The 23,866-nt window shown below is 41.7% G+C and overlaps 1 protein-coding gene across 1 annotated transcript in view; it reads right to left on the bottom strand.

Moving 5' to 3' along the window:
• Positions 1-23,866, bottom strand: part of LOC137498890 (chymotrypsin-1-like) — a 164,101-nt gene that overhangs the window by 80,327 nt on the left and 59,908 nt on the right. The window contains exon 3 of the mRNA XM_068226608.1: positions 22,657-22,766. Coding sequence (XP_068082709.1) covers positions 22,657-22,766 — 110 coding nt within the window. The remainder of the gene's footprint in view (positions 1-22,656; positions 22,767-23,866) is intronic.

The raw sequence follows: 23,866 nt of genomic DNA on the forward strand, positions 1-23,866 counted from the left end.
AGGTCGGTCAACTTGAACTTCGATCTTTCCTTTAATATCTCGTTCATTCCTCTATAGCGAGGACTTAATTTTCAATTATTTCAATCTAATTCTGTGGAAGCTATAGTGCAACGACATGTGGACAAGGACTTGCTTTCAAAATTATTACACGAAATCCTAAACAAAGAACAGTGTCCCATTGCTTCCCTCTAGCTTAAATTCAAATAAATACCGATGCAGAGTTCGATCTTCCTCCGCTCGCTTACCCATTCCCTGTTCCCTACAAGTTGTTTTCTAGGTAGTTCAGCTTTGTATTCGTTTCCACTGGCAGGAAATATTTTAATTAACTACCACACGCTTGGCTTTCATTGAATTGTAATTTTCTATGGCCGATTTAATCAATTTGTACTATTTTCTTATGTGAAGATTCAACACTCTCTTTTGACATATGTTGTTCGCTCGATTCCAATTCTATTGATCTTGTTAATACTGTACCTGTTTTCTTTTAAAATACATGTTATCTCTTGGTGTTGATTATTAGTGTATATTTCCTCATATTTGCTTTTTCCTGTACCTACCACGCACCCCTTCGTGTTTCCAGCACCTTCTTGATACTCTGCTGTTGAAGACTGGATTTATGATTCTTTTGTACTTGTTCGACTCGAGTCTTTGACTGACAGAGCACGGTCATTGGTTTTGGACTTGGGAGTTTGAAAATATAATGGCAGATGATTTTCTGTAGGTAGAAGTAATCCTTCCCAAATTCCACCATACGTATCAGACTGATCTTAGAAGATCGAATTAAGAAGGACAAGCCGTTCGTAGGTATAGAAAAGGCATTCGATAATGTTGATGGAACAAGCTATTTGAGATTCTGAAGTTGATTGGGATCAACGAAAACGAAGAATTATCTACAATCTGTATATAATCAGTCCGCAGTGACAAGAATCGAGAGCTTTGAGAAAGAAGCAGAAATCCAGAAAGGATGTTTATATAGAACAGGCAATAAATATGACACGGTTGTATCTTGTTCTTTTGCCTTCTAACACATAGGAACGGAGCATGTCGTAAGAATAAGAGCTTAGTAGCGAGCGCTAGGCACGGGGATGAATAAAATAAGACACAGAACGACTTAGAAAAATGATTGGGGAAAAGACGGGTTGGGAATAAATTATAATTAGTACAAATTTCAATGGCAGCTAAGCCACAACTGAAAAGATAGAGAAGAAGGCGCTAACACGTCCCCATCAATTTCCTGGAAAATGTAAGTTCTTAACCATTTATGTTGGAAGTGACTTCCAGTATCCGGAAAGTTAACTTCGGACATCACAACTACTATGGATTTTGGTGCAATCTATTCCTCCCAAGTTTCTACTTCCTCGAAATTTGGTATTTTCTATAGTCTGTTGTATCTATCACCAGTCTTGGATTTCATTTATAAATATATGTTGTATTCATACTGAATGATTATGGGTACTAAACTTTATAGAAATAATTTCCACCTTGGTAAAATTAAAATTATTATTATTGTTAATTTTTCTAAGAAGTTAAAACGTAATCCGATTTATTGGTTTAATGAATTTGGCCTGTGTACGTTTTTTAGGCCCATATGTGTTTTCACCAAGAAGTCTGAAGTTTCATTTAGCTTCTCATTTCCCTACCTTTAATTTTTCCTTCCCTCTTTTTTCCTTCTTGTATTGGGGTTTTGTGCCCTTTGGTAACGACCTTTGTTTAATCTTAATTGGATTGGTCGTTCGTGGCGTTCTTGCTTGTGTTCCTTGCCATGTCTCTCCATAATCAAATTTAAGCCTCCACCCTCCGCTGGGGGGGGGGGAGGGAGTTTGTTATTCATTACCGGTACGGGTGCATTAGAATGCTCTTCACCCGGTCAATTTAGTGATAGTAAATTTAATTTTTAACGTTGTAGTAGTGAAAATAGAAAGTATATTTATATTATTTAATGTTTAAAAATTTACGTTGGAGGGGTTGTAACTTATGGTGTTGAAAATATGAGAGAAAAGGAGAAGTGGAATCTTATTTTAGCTGTATGGCTTAGTGGTTTTGGTACTGTTTATGTGGCGTTTTATGGACGTTCGAACTTAATTTAGTGTGACCGTGTGACTGACACAATTTTTAAGTTATTTTGGACGGTGGTATGTGGTAGACCTGTTAGGTCACCCATCCAGGTACTGACCACGCCCGTGATTGCTTTAATTCCAGCAGGGTCCATACCACCGATTTTTCGCAATTTACTCTATTGTAAATTATGTGCGGGTGTTATAGTGAGTTACAGCATGATGTATTGGCAGTAGGGGTGCTTGTGCCTCAGATAGTTGGTCCTGCCCAGGATAGTTTGTCTGTGTGTTGGTCTACAGAGCAGGTGGCTGTACCGGAGCAGAGGAAAAACGTTTGTAGTAGTGTTGCTTGTTAATTCGTGTTAGTAGTTTATTTAGGATGTTGTATGTTGATGTTATGAGTTGCGTAATATGTCCTTTGGAATAAGTATGTATTTAGGTCGGCGTTTGCGTTTATCATTAGGATCAGGGTCGTAGTTGCCTAGTTGTTTAATGAGTGGGTTAGTGTGGTTTTGTGTGTGGGAGTAGAATGTATTGGTGAGTTTTTCCGTATAGTCTAGTAGGTAAGGTACTTTGGTTCGAATGCGTATTTCAGTAGTACTTGTTGTTTGGTATTTAACTGGAAGACGTAGGAGCCAGTTCTGTATTGTCTGGAGTTTCTGGAATTCTGTTTTGGTAATGAATCCAATTGCTGGTATTGCGTATGTTAATATCGGTCTGATGAATGTGGTGTATATGATTTGTATATTTTTCTGTGATAATGTGCTGTTTCTGTGAATGAGAGGATATAATGTAAGTGTGATACCTTTGGCTTTATGTATTATATTCTGAATGTGTGATTTTAGTGTGAGTTGGGCATCGAGTGTGACCCCCAGGTATTTATGTGTAGGTGTCCATTGTATGCGTTGGTTATGTAGCGCTAATCGTAGTGTGGGTCGTATGTAGCGTCTGGTAAAGAGTATGGCTTTAGTTTTGTTTGTGTGAACTGCGATTTTCCATTTGGTGAGCCAGGTTTCCAGCAGTGTTAAGTGTTGTTGTACGTGCTGTGTTGCCAGATCTGGGTTACGGCTTTTGGCAAGAATTGCTGTGTCGTCGGCATATATGGCAGTGATGGTGTTGTTAGTGAGAGGGATATCATTTATATAGACTAGAAATAAAATCGGACCTTGTACAGGTATACTACCTTGGGCTACGCCCGCATGTATGTCCCACTAGATCGGATTTTACTCCATTTACTGAGACATAAAATTTACGATTGGTTAAATACTGATTTATGATTTTGATTTATGTTGGATGGATTTTAATTTTAATTAATTTGTATATTAAGCTGGGATGATGGACTCTGTCGAAGGCCTGTTTTAATCTAGAAATATAGCTGTAGTGCTTTGTTTATGTTGGAAGCCGTGTGTGATGTGTTCGGTAACTCTGAGGAGTCGGTGTGTAGTGAGTGTCCTTTCCGGAAGCCGTGTTATTCGTGAATTAATTTATTGTTAATTTTATTAACAATCCTGAGATACAACAATCTCTCAAAAACTTTTGAGATCATGGTGAGTAGACTAATGGGTCTGTAGTTCTCAGGGAGTGTGGGATTTTTGCCAGGTTTAGGGAAGCATATGATTTTAGCCACTTTCCACTGCTGTGGAAAGTATTCCAGTTTAAGCATACTGTTAAATATGATTGTTAATAAATTAAGCATTTTTGGATTTAGGTGTTTAAGTAGGGCATTGGGGATTAAATCATCTCCTGGTGCTTTATTGTTAGAGAGTTTGATTGTGTTGTTCTGGTGATGATTATTATTTTTCGAATGTTGACCGTGTTTTGTTGGAGTTGATTTGTGCCTTTGTGGCTATACTCCTAGTTCAAGCGGAATTTTGGTCATATTACTCGACCTTTTAAAGTTATCTTGTTATTTTATCCCCTTACTTGGTATTGATAATTCTGTCTTTGGATTTTTTTTCATTTTATGCTGACGTATGCATTTTGTGTTACACTCTCTTGGGGAAACTCACTGGAATGCACTGTAATGATTTAACAAAAGAATGAACATTGTTCCTTCCAAACCGAACTAAGTAAATGCTAGTCTCTGTTATACCTCTATGGTCGTTATGTTCACCAAAAACGTAGCATTAGTTATTTTAATCTGTATCTTTTAAGTGAGCCGCTCACGATTAGAGGCTAATTAAACCCCTCTGATTTGTTATTGAGTTTAGTGAAATTGTTCAAAATCTATTTTATTTGAGACGACGATGTTAAGGATTTACATTCAGTTTTATTTATTGAACTAGCTGTAGTACCCGGCGTTGCCCGGATAGTTTTTGAATCTTTACCATTAAAATTTATGTTACCCAATAAGGAAGATGGAACATAATATCCTAAAAAGCGAGCTAATGAAGTCCAGTAACCTATCCCGGCCATTTGAAATAACGGAATTACAGAAAGAGATTCAATGTACCAAAAATGGAAAAGCGGCAGGATTAGATGATATCACAATAGAACAAATAAAATACTTCAGTTCAGCTACACAGGCATGGCTTTTAAAATTCTTCAACAACTGCTTTACTTCCCTAAAAATTCCAAAAATATGGAGAAAATGTAAGGTGATCGCATTTCTCAAACCTGGGAAGGAACCTTCGAACCCCCAAAATTTCAGACCAATCTCCTTACTCTGCCACCTATACAAAATAATGGAAAGAATGTTGCTCAATCGCTTAATGGGAGTAGTAGACCAAGTCCTAATCCCTCGGCAATGTGGCTTCCACCCAGGAAAGAGTTGCACAGCACAGGTTTTACATCTAACCCAGCACATCGAGGACGGGTTTGAAATGAAGAAGATTACTGGTGTGGCCTTTGTGGATCTCTCAGCCGCCTACGATACAGTAAATCACCGGATATTATTACACAAAATTTATAGAATGATTACAGACATCAAGGTAACCAAGATGATAGCTACTCTCCTGGAAAATCGTCGCTTTTTTGTCGAATTCCAAGGACGCCGAAGCAGATGGAGGAATCAAAGGAATGGACTACCTCAAGGCAGTGTACTGGCTCCTATTCTTTTCAACATCTACACTAATGACCAGCCATTACCAGAAAATACTAAAAGCTTTATCTGTGCCGATGACCTTGCACTTACTACTCAAACTGATACATTTGATGAAGCAGAGATCTCTTTAACTGCTGCATTAGAAGAGCTAGGTACCTATTATGAGGAAAACCAACTCAAACCAAATCCAGCTAAGACTCAAATTTGTGCGTTCCATCTGCTGCATGCACAGGCCTCTCAGAAACTCAAAGTACTATGGAAGGGAAACTTACTGGAATACTGCTTTACACCAAAGTACCTGGGAGTTATGCTGGATCGCACATTAACATAAAAGAAACATTGCCAAAACCTGAAACAAAAGATAGCTGCCAGAAACAACATTCTACGAAAGGAACAAGTCGGGGAACACAACCACAAACAAATAGAACATCAGCTCTAGCTCTATGCTACTCTGCAGGAGAATATGCCTCCCCGGTTTGGTACAGGTAAGCTCATACAAATCAGGTCGACATCGCTTTAAACGAAAGCTGCAGGATCATTACTGGACGTTTGAAACCTACACCCATTGAGAAGGTCCAACTTTTAGCTGGTATTGATCCCGGTGAGATTCGTAGGGAGGTAGCAGCTAACAAAGAAAGGCTCCAGTCATCACCTTCAGAAGCACATCCTCTCTATGGATACCACAAGGCCACACAGAGGCTAAAATCTAGAAAAATGTTTCTCCACACATCAGTTAACCTTGAGGGGAAAGCGGAGAATGCTAGGGTCAAAATGTGGAAAGAAAGAATCAACCATCTTTCCAACTGGATAGAGCCACAAGAAAGTCGTCCATGTGGACACCAGGAGAAGTGTTGTTGTTGTTTGAGTCATCAGTCCATAGACTGGTTTGATGCAGCCCTCCATGCCACCCTGTCCTGTGCTAACCTTTTCATTTCTACGTAACTATTGCATCCTAAATCTGTTCTAATCTGCTTGTCATATTCATACCTTGGTCTACCCCTACCGTTCTTACCACCTACACGTCCTTCAAAAACCAGCTGAACAAGTCCTGGGTGTCTTAAGATGTGTCCTATCATTCTATCTCTTATTCTCGTCAAATTTAGAAAAATCGATCTCCTCTCACCAATTCGATTCAGTATCTCTTCATTCGTGATTCGATCTATCCATCTCACCTTCAGCATTCTTCTGTAACACCACATTTCAAAAGCTTCTATTCTCTTTCTTTCTGAGCTAGTTATCGTCCATGTTTCACTTCCATACAATGCCACACTCCACACAATAGTCTTCAAAAACATCTTTCTAATTCCGATATCAGTGTTTGAAGTGAGCAAATTTCTTTTCTTAAGAAAGCTCTTCCTTGCTTGTGCTAGTCTGCATTTTATGTCCTCCTTACTTCTGCCATCGTTAGTTATTTTACTACCTAAGTAACAATATTCATCTACTTCCTTTAAGACTTCATTTCCTAATCTAATATTTCCTGCATCACCTGCCTTCGTTCAACTGCACTCCATTACTTTTGTTTTGGACTTATTTATCTTCATCTTGTACTCCTTACCCAAGAATTCATCCATACCATTCAGCAACTTCTCGAGATCTTCCGCAGTTTCAGATAAAATAACAATATCATCGGCAAATCTCAAGGTTTTGATTTCCTCTCCTTGGACTGTGATTCCCTTTCCAAATTTCTCTTTGATTTCCTTTACTGCCTGTTCTACGTAAACATTGAAAAGGAGAGGGGACAAACTGCAGCCTTGCCTCACTCCTTTCTGGATTGCTGCTTCTTTTTCAAAGCCCTCGATTCTTATCACTGCAGACTGATTTTTATACAGATTATAGATAATTCTTCGTTCTCGGTATCTGATCCCTATCGTCTTCAGAATCATAAATAGCTTGGTCCAATCAACATTATCGAATGCCTTTTCTAGATCTACGAATGCCACGTACGTGGGCTTGTCCTTCTTGATTCGATCCTCTAAGATCAGACGTAAAGTCAGGATTGCTTCACGTGTTCCTACATTTCTTCTGAAGCCAAATTGATCTTCTCCCAACTCAGCTTCAACTTGTTTTTCCATTCTTCTGTAAATAATACGTGTTAAAATTTTGCAGGCATGAGATACTAAACTAATGGTGCGGTAGTTTTCACACCTGTCAGCACCGGCTTTCTTGGTAATAGGTATAACAACATTCTTCCGAAAATCGGATGGGACTTCTCCTGTCACATACATCTTACACACTAAATGAAATAACCTTGTCATGCTGGTTTCTCCTAAGGCAGTCAGTAATTCAGAGGGAATGTCATCAATTCCAGGTGCCTTGTTCCTATTGAGGTCACTCATAGCTCTGTCAAACTCTGACCTCAAAATTGGGTCTCCCATTTCATCACCATTAACAGCCTCTTCATGTTCCAGAACCAAATTATCTACATCTTTACCTTCATACAACTGTTGTATATGCTCCTGCCATCTTTCTGCTTTGTCTTCTTTCCCTAGAAGTGGCTTTCCATCTGAGCTCTTAATATTCATACACCTAGATTTCCTTTCTCCAAAGGATTCCTTGATTTTCCTGTATGCAGCATCTACCTATCCCAGGACTATACGGCCTTCCTAACATTTCTTCAGCAGCCCTACTGACTTCATTTTCATGACTCTCCACTCTTCGTCTATAGTGTTTCCTTCAGCCTTTTCATTTAGTCCTTGTGCAACATGTTCCTTGAAGCAATCCCTCACACTCTTTTCTTTCAACTTGTCTAGATCCCATCTTTTTTCATTCTTTACTTTCTTCAATTTCTTCAACTTCAGATGGCATTTCATGACCAACAAGTTGTGGTCAGAGTCTACGTCTGCTCCTGGGAAAGTTTTGCCATCCAACACCTGGTTTCTGAATCTCTGCCTAATCATAATGAAGTCTATTTGATACCTTCCAGTGTCTCCAGGTCTTGTCCACGTATACAGCCGTCGTTTGTGGTGTTTGAACCAAGTATTGGCAAGCACTAAATTATGATCAGTGCAGAATTCAACCAGCCGACTTCCTCTGTCGTTCCTTTGTCCCAATCCAAATTCTCCTACTGTACTACCTTCTCTTCCTTGGCCTACCACTGCATTCCAGTCTCCCATCAATTAGATTCTCGTCACCTTTTACATATTGTATTAAATCTTCTATCTCCTCATATATTCTTTCGATTTCTTCGTCATCCGCTGAACTAGTAGGCATATAGACCTGCACTATTGTGGTGGGCATTGGTTTGGTGTCTATCTTGACGACAATAATTCTTTCACTATGCTGGTCGTAGTAGCTTACCCGCTGCTCTATTTTCTTATTCATTATTAAACCAACTCCTGCATTTCCCCTGTTTGATTTTGTGTTGCTAATTCGGTAGTCGGCTGACCAAAAATCTTGTTCTTCCTGCCAACGTACTTCACTTATACCAACTAAATCTAACTTTAGCCTATCCATCTCCCTTTTCAGATTCTCTAACCTACCACAACGATTCAAACTTATAACATTCCATGCTCCGACTCGCAGAATGTCAGTATCCATCTTCCTGATGATCGCCCCCTCTCGTGTAGTCCCCACCCGGAGATCCGAATGGGGGACTAGTTTACCTCCGGAATATTTTACCCGGGAGGAAGCCATCATCAGTACATCATCCATACAGAGAGAGCAGCATGTCCTCGGGAGTTAGTTACGGCTGTAGTTTCCCGTTGCTTTCAGCCGCGTAGCAGTATCAACACAGCTAAGCCATGTTGAGTATTATTACAAGGCCGTATCAGTCAATCATGTAGACTGCCGCCCTTGCTACTACCGAAAGGCTGCTACCCCCCTTTCGATGAACCATTCGTTAGTCTGGTCTCTCAACAGATACCCATCCGATATGGTTGCACCTGCTGCTCGGCTATCTGCATCATTGGGACACGCAAGCCTCCCCACCGCGGCAAGGTCACATGGTTCGCAGAGGAGGAGGAGAAGTGAACAGTATGAAAAGACCTTAACATACTCCTTACAGAAGTCGGCAGAACAAAAGTAAATTTGCGGAAGTGGGGCTTCTCAAGTGATTCATTACTTTGTGATTGCGGAGAGCAGCAGACGATCCAACATCTATGTCAGTGTTTTTTATGTCCTTCAATGTGCACGATGATAGACTTGATTGCAGCCTCCCCCAACGCTATTGACGTCGCCCAATACTGGACAAGCATCATCTAACTCTCGAAAATTGTTGCTCTATCTGTGATTGTATAATAGACTTGTATATTTGTATAGTAGGAATGTAGATATCTTGTTGCTTTTTGTTAAATATCTCTAAGTAAAGTTGATACTTCTGACACGAATAAAGAAAAGATGTGTGAAGTGAATTTTTATAGAATTCCTTTTCGAAATGTTGATTTTACGATCTATTATGCAGTTTTAGTGTTATTAGTTTTATATTATTTAATTTTCGTGTATAACTTCGTGCTTGTGGGAGCTCGAATCGAAGTATTTAATCCTTTCAAAAAAATATGTATTTACCCATCGCACTATGAATATGATGTACACGATTTCAACTGCCATTTGGACTATCACCAATCAGCCTTGCAACACCCAAAGCAGTGGATTCAACACAAATCTCGGTTATTTTTGACTGTTTACTTTGAAGCCTCTCTCAGCCCCCGTCTCAATGCAGGCTAAACGTGACTTAAACGGTATCCAGCGCTTCACAATTCGTCTGAGCGATACATAAGGAGTGGAGTCGACATTAATATTTTTCACTATTTTTACATGTCGTCCCCTCCCACCCCCCCCCCCCCTCCCAGTGGTGGTTGGGATGTTTCATCTCAATAATATTTTTCTCCATATGGTAAGTCATATAACTATCAAGCTGAGAGCAATTCTGGAACATACCCACATATATCCATAACCTCGGTTATTTTTACATTTATTTTCACCCCTTCTCAACATCCATACTGATTGCAGGTGAAGTATGATTTGACCATCGAGAGAGTCAGTTCAACTCAGCGACCTCGGAAAGAATATATTGGACATCAATATCAGTCATTTTCATTTTCCCTTATATTTTACCACCTCCCCAAGGAGTGCTAGTGATGTTTTAGCCCAACAGTATTTTTTTCAGATGGTAAGTCATTTGAGTACCAATTTTGTATGAGCGGTATGCTGGAAAAAATACAAATACATCTGTAATTTCGGTCATTTTGAACTTTTTCTTTTCTACATTGTATACGTATTTGTATGTAATGAACTTTACACGTTGTAAGAGTTAAATAGCTCTTAGCGTTTTCCTAGGAACACCACGGGGTTGGCGCCATACATCACTTCTCATCAATAAATCCGGGTTGCGGAGATTTCACAATAATGACAGGCCCCCTTGCCTAATCCCTGTCACAATCGAACTGCAGAGTTCTCATAGAAAAGGCATACAGCTCTTCTTACTGCCTATCACCATCCAGTAGGGGAATTTTCATTGTAATGACAGGCCCTTGCCTACGTGCAGTCACAGTGGAGTTGGGGAGTTTTTATGAAAATGGCAGGCCCCCTTGCCTACTGCCAGTCACAATCGAGCTGGAGAGTTTTCCTTATAATGGCAGACCCCCTTGCTAACTGCCAGTCAAAATGGATTTGCTTTCAAACTGCAATACAACTCAGTTCAAGACTGCAATGGCTTAGACTATTCCAATGCTTGCTTATAAACAACATCTTTTGTCTTTCCTCTTGGAGCTCGGATAAAGAGGTGCTTGGGTGAGCCAACCCTGGAACATGCTACATAAAGCTGACCGTGGGAAAAACAGGTCGATTCTAGGTTAACCTCCACACCACTTGACTGATTGTCCTTGGGCCTTGTTGATTGTGATGGCGAAAGCAAGCCTTATAGGAAATTGTAAGCGCTTGAAAACGAATGGTAAGTCGGTTGGGATTAATGGTATCCGAGAAAGGAAAACGTCCTGACCCTTCTCTTTTCCTGTTAATATTGTAGCTTCTATGGTGTTAGCTGCCAGTCTTCTCACACTGAGCCTGGTACCATTGCAAAGTTTTGGTGGATCTAATTTACGTAACACCATAATGACGGAACCGATTTTAAGCTGGAGACGATATGGTGACATACCAGGAGGGTCTAGTGAGTTCAAGAATTCAATGGGAAAATTCACTGCATCACCATTGTCGACTACTGTATCTATAGATCTATACTCAGTGATGAGGCCTGGTATCATATCTTCAACTCGGCTGTTCAAGCCGTACACAGCTTCGTTTTTGGCTGCAAGAATGGCTCTTTCACATAACCACTCGAGATTTTTGTAATTTTCGACTATGCCTGGATAAATATTGTTGATCAGTTCTTCAACCGTTTCTACCTGAGTGCAAAAGTCATCCGGAAAGGTAATGTCACAGTCTGGCTCAGTTGGAAATGTGCCTTCACCGATTTGTTGAAGTGTATATGCAAAATTATTGGCAGTCTCATCTCTAAAGAGCCGAACCCTCATGTTTGTTTTTAACGTGAATCTTTTAACAAACTTCCATAGGGGTGACGTTTTAAGGCAAGCATTGATCTCATCCGCCAGAGTCGATTTTGGTATGACTGGGAGAGTTTGTCAGAAGTCACCAGCAAGTATCAGCAGAGAGCCTCCTACCAACATCATTCTTACTTAGGTCCCGCAGTGTCCTGTCAAGGGCTTCCAAAGATTTCTTACGAGCCATTGTGCATTCATCCCACACGATAATTTAACACGTTTGTAGAACTTTTGCCTGCCCACTTGTTTTGCTAATATTGCAAATGGGATATTCTACCTCATTTAATTTTAGTGCCGAATGCGCAGTCCGTCCACCATCCATGAGAGTAGCCGCTATGCCAGAGGAAGCCATCGCAAGTGCTATATTATTTTTGATCGAATTTCGGCTAGTATCAAATTGATTAGAAAAGTTTTACCAATTCCTCCTGGAGCGTCTAAAAATACGATACCCCCTTTTTCTTTGTTCATGCATTCCATTATGTGGTCATAAGCCTTCTTTTGATCATCCATCAACAATGGTTTATTGAATTCAACAAATTTTACCAACTCTGCGGTATTGTAAATCTTTTCGCGAAGAAGTCTGCATCAATTGCGTTGTCACGATTTCTTTCCGGAGCCTAAATACCCAACTGTGACAGACTTTTGCTGCAGATTGATAGGCATTTGTCTTCTAGAATAATGAAAACTTCGTTAAATATTTCTGCAGAGAACTGTATGTCTTCAATGACATTGTTTCGGCGAAGTGTGGCAAGGATGTCTTCACTCATACATTCACGGAATTTATCCCACAAAGTACTGGGATTGGATGGATTACAGCTAGTCAGTATAATTGCAAACAAATTTCGTATTTGATGAGGAGCTGGTGTCAACGTTCCTTCGGACATTGTTTTGTCCCAGTGTTCATCATCCTCCAGCAAAGCAAGTTTTTGACAGGCTTCCCTGAAGGTGTTACATACGTTACCATTTACAGTCTTAATCATTTCGTAAGAAGTTGGTCATTTAATTGTATGAAGCAGCATTCTTAGGAAAAAGCATTCGGCATTATTTAGATGAACAGTGTAAACACGTCCTAAAGCCTCACTCGCCACAACATCACTGCCTAAAACAGTTACTCCTTTTTTTCTTTTAGAAAAAGCTTTCCTTCCTGAATCCCAGGAATAGTAGCGAGGAACTTCCGAATAAAACAATGTCCTTGCAAATGGATCCTGTTGACATAACTGAAAGAAGGCTTTCAAGGTGGTCCTGGGTGGATCAGCAGCAACTGCTTGTGCATTTTCCCTCGTGAAATAGACTCTTTGTCCGTTCTCTAAGTGCACGCTAAGATGAACGACGGTAGGATGCCTCTCATGAATTGGAAAACTTAGTACTGGGCAGACAGCCTCGTTACTGCTTATGTATCGTCCCAAATGATAATTTGATACCTCTTCATGCATATTTGCCTTCGTTAAACCAAACGTAGCCATATCACTGCCCTTGTTAATGTATTTGCATACGTACTTTATGGATTTAACTGAATTGCAGGATTCGACATTTATATGAGCCTGGAACATTTTACAAAGAACAGGGTTGTACGGAAAAACCCATTTGTTGTCGATCTCGATTTCCTCACCTCGAATACTTAATTTTATTGTGTATCCACCGTCTTCTGGACTCCTCCTCCTATACTTAGGGTACCCATCATCCCCAGTTTGAGTCTCCATGATCAGTTGTCTAGGGTATTTCTTGCTACACCTGCATCTACATCTGCATTCATGCAAGGTGCATTCAGGTTAATGTTTCCACATGGCCCATGTATCATGTTTTTTTTCACTATATCCGTAAGAACATCGTCCACGTTTGGATTTGGTAACTCTGCAAATATAACATCATCTATTTTGTTGGGATGGATTTTTTCTTTCAACCAAATTAAGTTATGAGAATGTGGACCCCTCTTCTGCCATTCAATAGAATACATCCAACATCTGGTTTCCCCAAATATGTGAGTCTTGGTCAACACATTCATTAACTTTTGTTGTTTTTGTCGAAAAACTCTGGCTAATAAGTCATGACGATCAATAGATTTCTGCCCATGAGTTAGTCCTTCCTTTACTTCTGATCATGCTGGATTACATGTAAATGTAATGAATAGGTCAGGACGTCCGTATGATCTGACGTAGGTCATGGCATCTTGTGCGTACTCATGCATTTGCCTGGAACTCCCAGAGAAAGTGGCGGGCAATATCACCATTTTTCCAATATCGTCGACATTCCTCTCACTGGCAACGGCATCCCTTAAATGAATGTATTCTTCAGTTCGAAGTTTATTTTGATTAAGTCTGATGTAAAAGAGGCGCTGTGCTTCAATTTTAGCGTAAACGTCAACAATAAACTGATGAAACAGCCGCCGAGCCATTAAAATGTAATTAGTTGAGTTGTTTCGAATCATTATTCTGTATGCACAGACGTTCATCATTGAAACTTTCTTGTTAACTGTGGACTCTGTATTGGGGTTATACTGCATGATGTTGAAATGATATCCGTCGGCACCATGCCAAAATGTAATGGGATACTGGAGAGCATCATAAGAGCGGTGCGTTTCTGAAATGCGTTGCAGCGGATGGTTATGTTCTTGAAACATTCGTTGAAGATTCAAAACAATATCACGTCTCACTCCTGCTATATTGTCACATCGTTGATCCACTTCCAGTTCTTCGTATCCGATGAAATAACCTTGTAAAAACTTTCCATGTTCTCTTTCAAAAGGGAGGAGAGAGCCCCCTTTATGGTATATTTGACCCTGCACTCTGAACGTGGTTTCGAAAGCACTTTGTTGAACAGCGCATGAGGTCCCTAAAGAAGTCATTTGAAAACATGAATTGTATCTTCTTACATTCTTGAGGAAATGTTTCGATTCTGAATTAGTCCCTGATATGTAAGAGAGTAATGGCTCAGGTGGCGTTTCGAGTTCTGGTAGACGGACTTTCCCGTTACAACAGCACATGCCTGGAGGTTCGCCTTTATATTTCTTGGCAAAACAGTACTTACATATTTGGTCCATTCCTCCAATTAACACGCTGTTATGTTTGCTGTAGTCTTTCCTAGGATCGTAATGAAAACCTTCGAGAAATAAGCTGGAATGCCAGTTAGCCACCCGCGAAGTGGTAGCTGGTGTCCGCATTTTTTGTAGACGATATTCACGTTGGAGTTGAGATTCAGGTAACCGCGAGGTGGTTGCTTGTGTCCGCAATTCCTGAAGACGACGTTCACGTTGGTCTTCAGATTCAATGGCTCACGATTTTTTAGCTTGGTTCCGCTTAGCTTGAAGACGACGTTCACGTTGGTCTTCAGATTCAATGGCTCGCGATGTGCTAGCTTGGTTCCGTTTTTCTTGAAGACGACGTTCACATTGGTCTTCAGATTCAGTGGCTCGCGATGTGCTAGCTTGGTTCCGCTTAGCTTGAAGACGACGTTCACGTTGGTCTTCAGATTCAGTCGCTCGCGATGTGCTAGCTTGGTTCCGCTTAGCTTGAAGACGACGTTCACGTTGGTCTTCAGATTCAGTGGCTCGCGATGTGCTAGCTTGGTTCCGCTTAGCTTGAAGACGACGTTCACGTTCGTCTTCAGATTCAATGGCTCGCGATGTGCTAGCTTGGTTCCGTTTCTCTTGAAGACGACGTTCACATTGGTCTTCAGATTCAGTGGCTCGCGATGTGCTAGCTTGGTTCCGCTTAGCTTGAAGACGACGTTCACGTTGGTCTTCAGATTCAGTCGCTCGCGATGTGCTAGCTTGGTTCCGCTTAGCTTGAAGACGACGTTCACGTTGGTCTTCCGATTCAGTGGCTCGCGATGTGCTAGCTTGGTTCCGCTTAGCTTGAAGACGACGTTCACGTTGGTCTTCCGATTCAGTGGCTCGCGATGTGCTAGCTTGGTTCCGCTTAGCTTGAAGACGACGTTCACGTTGGTCTTCAGATTCAATGGCTCGCGATGTGCTAGCTTGGTTCCGTTTTTCTTTAAGACGACGTTCACATTGGTCTTCAGATTCAGTGGCTCGCGATGTGCTAGCTTGGTTCCGCTTAGCTTGAAGACGACGTTCACGTTGGTCTTCAGATTCAATGGCTCGCGATGTGCTAGCTTGGTTCCGTTTTTCTTGAAGACGACGTTCACATTGGTCTTCAGATTCAGTGGCTCGCGATGTGCTAGCTTGGTTCCGCTTAGCTTGAAGACGACGTTCACGTTGGTCTTCAGATTCAGTCGCTCGTGTACCAAATTTCGTTGAGAGATATGGTAGGACATACATACATCTCGGCCACTTCTTACAAACGAAGCCGATGGCGGATGTACTTGGATACTAATATCGGTCGTTTCGAGTATTTTTACCTGTACCCCCCGCCCGATAAGGTGCTATAGTGGTCGCTTTTACTTATACCAGAAAGGGGGCTGAACGTTGACTTAAATAGAAGGAGTGTCACTATTTATCTCAGCGACCCCGAAAAGTATGGATTCGATACTATTTTCGATTCTTTAATATCTCAATGCCCCCATGCCCCCAGGCCAAATGGGGCTGAACTTGTACTTTAAAAATTCTGGAGTGTCAAATTCATCTCAACAATCCCGAAAAATACGGATTTGACAATATTTTCGATTATTTTTTTATCTGACCCCCGCCCCCCTCCGCCCATAACTGTTCCTGGGGTGTCTTACCCCCACGTGGATTGTCTCTTGATACTAAATATCCGGAAGTGTACAATTCACCTCGGCGACCCCAAAAACTATGTATTCGACATTATTTTCGATTAATTTTGTATATCACTCTCCTTTCGCCCCCACCTCAAAGAGGGATGAATTTGGACTTACAAAGTATTCGGAGTCTCACTATTCATCTCAGCGATCCCTACAACTATGGATTCGACAATATTTTCGATTATTTTTATTTATCACTCTCCTATCGCCCCCTCCCCACGCTGAAGGTGGCTGAACTTGGACCTTTAAACATTCCGGAGTGTCACTATTCTTCTCAGCGACCCCGAAAACTATGGATTCGACACTACTTTCGATGAGTTCTATATCTCAGCCCCCTCGCCCCCAATCCACTACTAAGGGTTCCTGGGGTGTCTTACCCCCACGTGGTTTGTCTCCTGATACTAAAAATCCGAAGTGTACAATTCACCTCAGCAACCCCGAAAACTACACACTCCCATCGCCCCCCTCCCACGTTGAAGGGGGCTGAACTTGGACTTTTAAAAATTCCGGAGTGTCACTATTCATCTCAGCGATCCCGAAAAGTATGGATTCGACACTACTTTCGATGATTTCTATATCTCAGCCCCTCGCCTCCCCTCCCCACTTAAGGGTTCCTGGGTTGTATTACCCCCACGTGGTTTGTCTCCTCATACTAAAAATCTGTAGTTTCACTATTCATCTCAGCGACCCCTGAAAACTATGGATTCGACACTATTTTCTATTATTTTTATAAATCATTACCCCCACCCGGAATGGGGCTGAACCTGGAATTAAAAAAATTCCGGAGTGTCACTATTCATTTCAGCGAGCCCGAAAATTATGGATTCGACACTATTTTCGATTATTTTTATATCTCACCCACCTCGACCCCCCCTCCCCGCTCCCCGCCCCTAAGGGTTCCTGGACTGTCTTACCTCACGTGGTTTGTCTCCTGATACGAAAAATTCGGAGTGTAGAATTCACCTCGGCGCCCCCTAAAACTATGTATTCGACACTATTTTCAATTAATTTTATATATCTTTCCCCCCTCGCCACCACTCCAAACGGGGCTTAATTTGGAGTTTAAAAATTTCGGAGTGTCACTATTCATCTCAACAACCCCGAAAAGTATGGATTCGGCACTATTTTCGTTAATTTTTATATCTGACCCCCCCGTCCCTAGGGCGTGTTCGGGTTGTCTTAGCCCCACGTGGTTTGTCTCCTGATACCAAAAATCTGGAGTGTCGCTTTAAAGTGGACTTTAAAAAACATTGGAGTGTCACTATTCATCTCAGCGACCCCGAAAAGTATGAATTCGACACAATTTACATTTATTTTTATATATGACCCCCCTCGCCCCTCGCCCCTCGCCCCTCGCCCCTCGCCCCTCGCCCCTCGCCCCCAGGAGTGTTTGGGATGTCTTACCCATGTACCCGTGCTTCGCTACGGTACTCTACATTGTATACGGATATCGAAGTAAAGTAGTGCACATGAAGTGAATAAGATTTTTAAATTGGGTTTATCTTGGCCTTATCCGAGGATCAGTATTGTGAAATCCACAGACGTTGTTTCTAATGAAAGTGTGATTTGCGGAATTGCGATGATAACGGTAAGTCCACTTGTTTACTGCAATTCACAACGAAGAAGGTAATTTTCATTTAACGGCAGACCCCATTGCCTAGTGCGCGGCCAAAATCGATTTGGGGAGGTTTCATTACAATGGTAGACCCCAATTCCTACTCTCAGATAGATTACAGTTGAGGAACTTTTATTATATTTGCAAGGACCTTCCTTACTGCCAGTCAATAGTGAGTTGCGTTCTTATCTTTACAATGGCAGACGCATTTTCTAATGCCAGTCAGCTTCCTGCCAATCACACCGAGTTGGTGAGACTCCATTATAATAGCAGGCCACTATGCCTATCGTCAGTCACATTTTAGATGGGTCAATTTGTTTATAATGGAAGACACCCTTGCCTACTGACAAACAGGATCGGGTAAACTAGTTTTGAAAAAAAAAATTGCACGCTCCCTAGAGTACCGCTAGTCGAATCGAGAAGGGAATTATGCATTAAAAGAGTGCACAAGAGATGGAGGACGACCCCAATCTTACTGCCTGTCAAAATCGATGTGGGGAGGACTGAAAACAATAGCAGAAGCCCTACTTCTGACAGTCACTATCGATTTGAAATGTATTTAATACCAATGGCAGACAATCCCTTTCTAGACTGCTACAAATCGACGTCAATGAAATAATATAGTCGTCATACGGAAGTATAAGGATGTTAGGCATCATTTACAGAATAACTGCTGCTAAACGGTACATCAAATCGAAAAACGGATTGTACGATACGACGCACTTTCTGGCCATATCTTGGGGTCATCAGCTACTCCCGTACAAGTTTCAAATTTCTAAGATTTCTCGTAGTAACTCATTAATTCACGTCTTTTTTCATTTTTAAATATTTATATATACATCGCTCCAGCCCGACTTGCTTTTATACACTGACTGACAGAGCAAATGCAACACCAAGAAGGAGTGGTTCGAAAGGGATGAAAGTTGGGGAAAAAACAGAGACGGCACGGACGAATAATTGATGTTTATTACAAACCGATATGCAGTTACACAATGCGCACGGCATCGACTCAGTAGGATGTAGGACCACCGAGAGCGGCGTTGCACGCAGAAACACGTCGAGGTACAGAGTCAATAAGAGTGCGGATGGTGTCCTGAGGGATGGTTCTCCATTCTCTGTCAACCATTTGCCACAGTTGGTTGTCCGTACGAGGCTGGGGCGGAGTTTGCAAACGGCGTCCAATGAGATCCCACACGTGTTCGATTGGTGAGAGATCCGGAGAGTACGCTGGCCACGAAAGCATCTGTACACCTCGTAGAGCCTGTTGGGAGATGCGAGCAGTGTGTGGGCGGGCATTATCCTGCTGAAACAGAGCATTGGGCAGCCCCTGAAGGTACGGGAGTGCCACCGGCCGCAGCACATGCTGCACGTAGCGGTGGGCATTTAACGTGCCTTGAATACGCACTAGAGGTGACGTGGAATCATACTCAATAGCGCCCCAAACCATGATGCCGCGTTGTCTAGCGGTAGGGCGCTCCACAGTTACTGCCGGATTTGACCTTTCTCCACGCCGACGCCACACTCGTCTGCGGTGACTATCACTGTCAGAACAGAAGAGTGACTCATCGGAGAACACGACGTTCCGCCATTCCCTCATCCAAGTCGCTCTAGCCCGGCACCATGCCAGGCGTGCACGTCTATGCTGTGGAGTCAATGGTAGTCTTCTGAGCGGACGCCGGGAGTGCAGGCCTCCTTCAACCAATCGACGGGAAATTGTTCTGGTCGATATTGGAACAGCCAGGGTGTCTTGCACATGCTGAAGAATGGCGGTTGACGTGGCGTGCGGAGCTGCCACCGCTTGGCGGCGGATGCGCCGATCCTCGCGTGCTGACGTCACTCGGGCTGCGCCTGGACCCCTCGCACGTGCCACATGTCCCTGCGCCAACCATCTTCGCCACAGGCGCTGCACCGTGGACACATCCCTATGGGTATCGGCTGCGATTTGACGAAGCGACCAACCTGCCCTTCTTAGCCCGATCACCATACCCCTCGTAAAGTCGTCTGTCTGCTGGAAATGCCTCCGTTGACGGCGGCCTGGCATTCTTTGCTATACACGTGTCCTGTGGCACACGACAACACGTTCTACAATGACTGTCGGCTGAGAAATCACGGTACGAAGTGGGCCATTCGCCAACGCCGTGTCCCATTTATCGTTCGCTACGTGCGCAGCACAGCGGCGCATTTCACATCATGAGCATACCTCAGTGACGTCAGTCTACCCTGCAATTGGCATAAAGTTCTGACCACTCCTTCTTGGTGTTGCATTTGCTCTGTCAGTCAGTGTATATATATATGACGGATAAGCATGAGCACGTTGAAAAGTGCAGACTTCCACTTCGTGATACATATCTCCTAAACGGTTCATGATATTAACAAACGGTTTGCGCCATCAGACGCCTCATTTATCGCTCTATATGCCTGCCTCTGAACCATTTCCTCGTATCTCCCATATTAAGGGGGTAAATTGGGTTCAAATTTTGAATAGGGTGAAATTTGGGTACATTTTTAACATTTTACATTACTTTTTTGCCTACTTATGTATAAGCTAGAATCATGAAATTTTGTCCACATATGGCCCTTGATTGTGCCAATGTGTGCACCCAACGTGATCATCCTATCATTCTTATAAGTGTGTCAAACATGAAATATACTTGTAAAAATCACCAAATTTACGAACAATCCAGAAATACGGCCAAATTTAACGTATAAGGGAGATAGATAGGACAAAATGTCACAGGTCCAAAGGTGTAGATCACACCGAATTGAAGCGACATTGTGCCATCCGTTTTGTGATACGACTTACCGTTTAGCCAAAAAATAGCTCAAAAGGAATGTCTGCACAGTAATTAAAATTGCCTCCATATTTCGATATCTTTGGGGGTAAAAAGTGAAAAATTTTAACATCTTGGAATTTTCCCATCGGTTAGGGACCAAAAGCTATAATTTCACCAAATTTCAATTGTCTACCTCGTCTGGGAGGTTGTGCCGCCATCTTGATTTGGGGGACGGGGGGATAAAAATTAGGAAATTCCCAAAAAATTTTAAGCCCACGAAACCTATAGGTTGTCGTTTCGGACATATTATACGACGGCGTTCTTATGCTGAGCCCAAAATTTGAGCCCCCCCCCCAGCTTGCCCCCTTCAGGGAAATTTTAGAATTTCCGATTTTTCTAGGGATCCTGGGGTCATCAGCTTCTCCCGTACCAAGTTTCAAATTTCTGAGATTTCTGGAAGTGTCTCATTAATTCACGTCTTTTTTCATTTTAAAATATTTATATATATATCGCTCCAGCCCGACTTGCTTTTATGTATATATATATATATATATATATATATATATAGATAGATAGATAGATAGATAGATTAACATTTGTTATTTTCTTAACGTAAAGGTGTTCTTCTTTCACTCATATTAAGTAATTTGATACCAGGTACAGTTGCTTACTTAAATATCCATGGTTTGTCGGGACACCCCTCCATCTGTTCAGGTAAGTTCTTGTTTGTTAGTTTGTTGGTTCGTTTGGGTGGTGTATTGTAGTGTCTGTTTATGCTTCCACTTTTGTTGTTAATGAACTACTGTTGTTGATGAACTACTGTTGTTGATGAACTGCTGGTTCGAAGATTGACTGCCGTTAGCGGAGTAGTGGTTTGGACTGCGTTAACGGGTCAAATAAAAGCAAATAGGAATTCGGAAAGGGAATCACAATTCAAGAACAGGAAATGAAAATCCTGATATTTGCCGCTGATATTGTTATTTTGTCTGAGACTGCAGAAGATCTGGTGAATCTGCTGAATCGCATGGACGGAGACTTGGGCAAGGAGTACAAGATGCAAATGAAATAAGTCCAAAACAAAGGTAATGGAGTGAAGTAGAACAAAGTCAGGTAATGCAGGTAGTATTAGATTAGGAAATGAAGTCTTAAAGAAAATAGATGAATATTGTTAGTTGGGTAGTTAAAAAACTATGGCAAATGTATGGAGGACAAAAAATGCAGACTAGCACAATAAAGGAGGGCCTTTCTTAAGAAGAGAAATTTGCTCACTTCGAACACTGATATAGGAATTAGAAAGATGTTTGTGAAGACTTTTGCCTGGAGCATGGTACTGTATGGAAGTTGTTGAGAAATTTGTACATGTTAAGGTTGGTGATGTTTACTCTTTTGTATAAAACACTTCGGGTTTACTATTCTGTGTACTGGAATTGACATTTGATTGTGATTGGAAGTTGATTATGCATATTGAAAGCTGAATAAGTTGTTACAGGTAATGTTTATTTACGACATAAATAACACATGGTGACCGTGACAGTACTTAGCAATCGTGGTGAATTATTATCTGTTTATACCGTGTATAACTGTGCATGTATATCCGGTGCACCGAATCCTGTTGTTCTTATCGGTCATCGAAATTATGGTGTAAACACAAATAAGTAAGAGAAACGCGGTTATCCGTACATAGTTCACGAAAGCTTGCAATACTCTAGAAGAACTCGAGACGCAGGGACATGCAGATTTACAATTAATAATTGCGCGTTTTCTAGTTTTCGAAGAAAGAAGAAACGAGTTATCCGAATTGGACAGTCCGAGAAACCTCTACAGGCTTTCGTGGCCTGTACGGAGGTGAATTGGCTTTGCTGTGCTTTATTATCCAAGACTTTGTCCGTACCACTCATCACTTACCGAAGATTCTCTGGGACATACCCCTAAAGAATAAATAAATAAATATACTTACTGGCGTGTGTCATTAACACAGTGTGCGGCAGTTAAAATAAACCACTCGTTGAGGATCGTTCCACCACAATTTGTAATCGTTGCCCGGGTGAAATCTGAGAAGAAAATTACCTGAAATAAGCCAAAAATGCACCATGAATTCGGGTTTGAATATCAATTGTAAGTTATTTCCTGTTTATGAAGGAACATAGAAATAGTTATGGCTCTGGAAAAAGGATGGTCATAGTTGAATTAAACCTAGTTATGTTACTTTGGGTGAAAGGAAGGAAAAAAAGTGAAAAATAAATGACAGCAGTTGGGTGGTGGTGGAGGTAATGATGATTGTCGCAAGTGGCAAGATTGCAAGATCATAATTTCCTTGATTAGGATGTACGTTTCATTCAAGAGAAATGTCCGACTCGTTGGCTGAATGGTCAGCGTACTGGCCTGCGGTTCAGAGGGTTCCGGGTTCGATTCCCGGCCGGGTCGGGGATTTTTATCTTCATTGGTTAATTCCAACGGCCCGGGGACTGGGGACTGGGGACTGGGTGTTTGTGGTGTCCTCAACATCCCTGCAACTCACACAGCACAAATAACACTATCCTCCACAACAATAACACGCAGATACCTACACATGGCAGATGCCGCCCACCCTCATCGGAGGGTCTACCTTACAAGGGCTGCACTCGGCTAGAAATAGCCACACGAAATTATATTATATTCAAGAGCCATGAATTATGACAGTGTTAAGTGGTGGCAGTGGTAATGACGATTACCCCGAGTGACAAAACTGAGGGATCGTCAATCCCTTGGTTATGACGTACGTTTTATTCCAGTGCTGTGAACGACAATAACGTTAGGTTGTGGTGTTGAAAAGTTTGGCTGCCCTAACTGACGAATTTAAAGATTTTTAATTCGCTACTGGTTTAGCCATAATCTAAATTAAATTAAAGCCCTAGCATTTTCCTGGTGTGAAAGTAGAAAACCACGAAAATCACACTTAAGGCCAACGATGGTGCGATTCGAACTCATCAACTTGTGAATGTAAGTTCGTAGCTGCGTGATGTGAACCGCTTAGCCAATTCCCTCTGTAAACCACATGATAATCAGTCCCCTGAGTAGTATATACGTTGCGTGTAAGAACAGTGCATATCAACAACGTTAAGGTGAGGCAGTGTTAAATCTGAATTTTCGTTCGTTCGTAATCTGTTTACCCTTAAGGGTCGGTTTTT

This window comes from Anabrus simplex, chromosome 3 (genome assembly GCF_040414725.1).
Source record: "Anabrus simplex isolate iqAnaSimp1 chromosome 3, ASM4041472v1, whole genome shotgun sequence".
In the NCBI taxonomy this organism is placed as follows: Eukaryota; Metazoa; Arthropoda; class Insecta; order Orthoptera; family Tettigoniidae; genus Anabrus; species Anabrus simplex.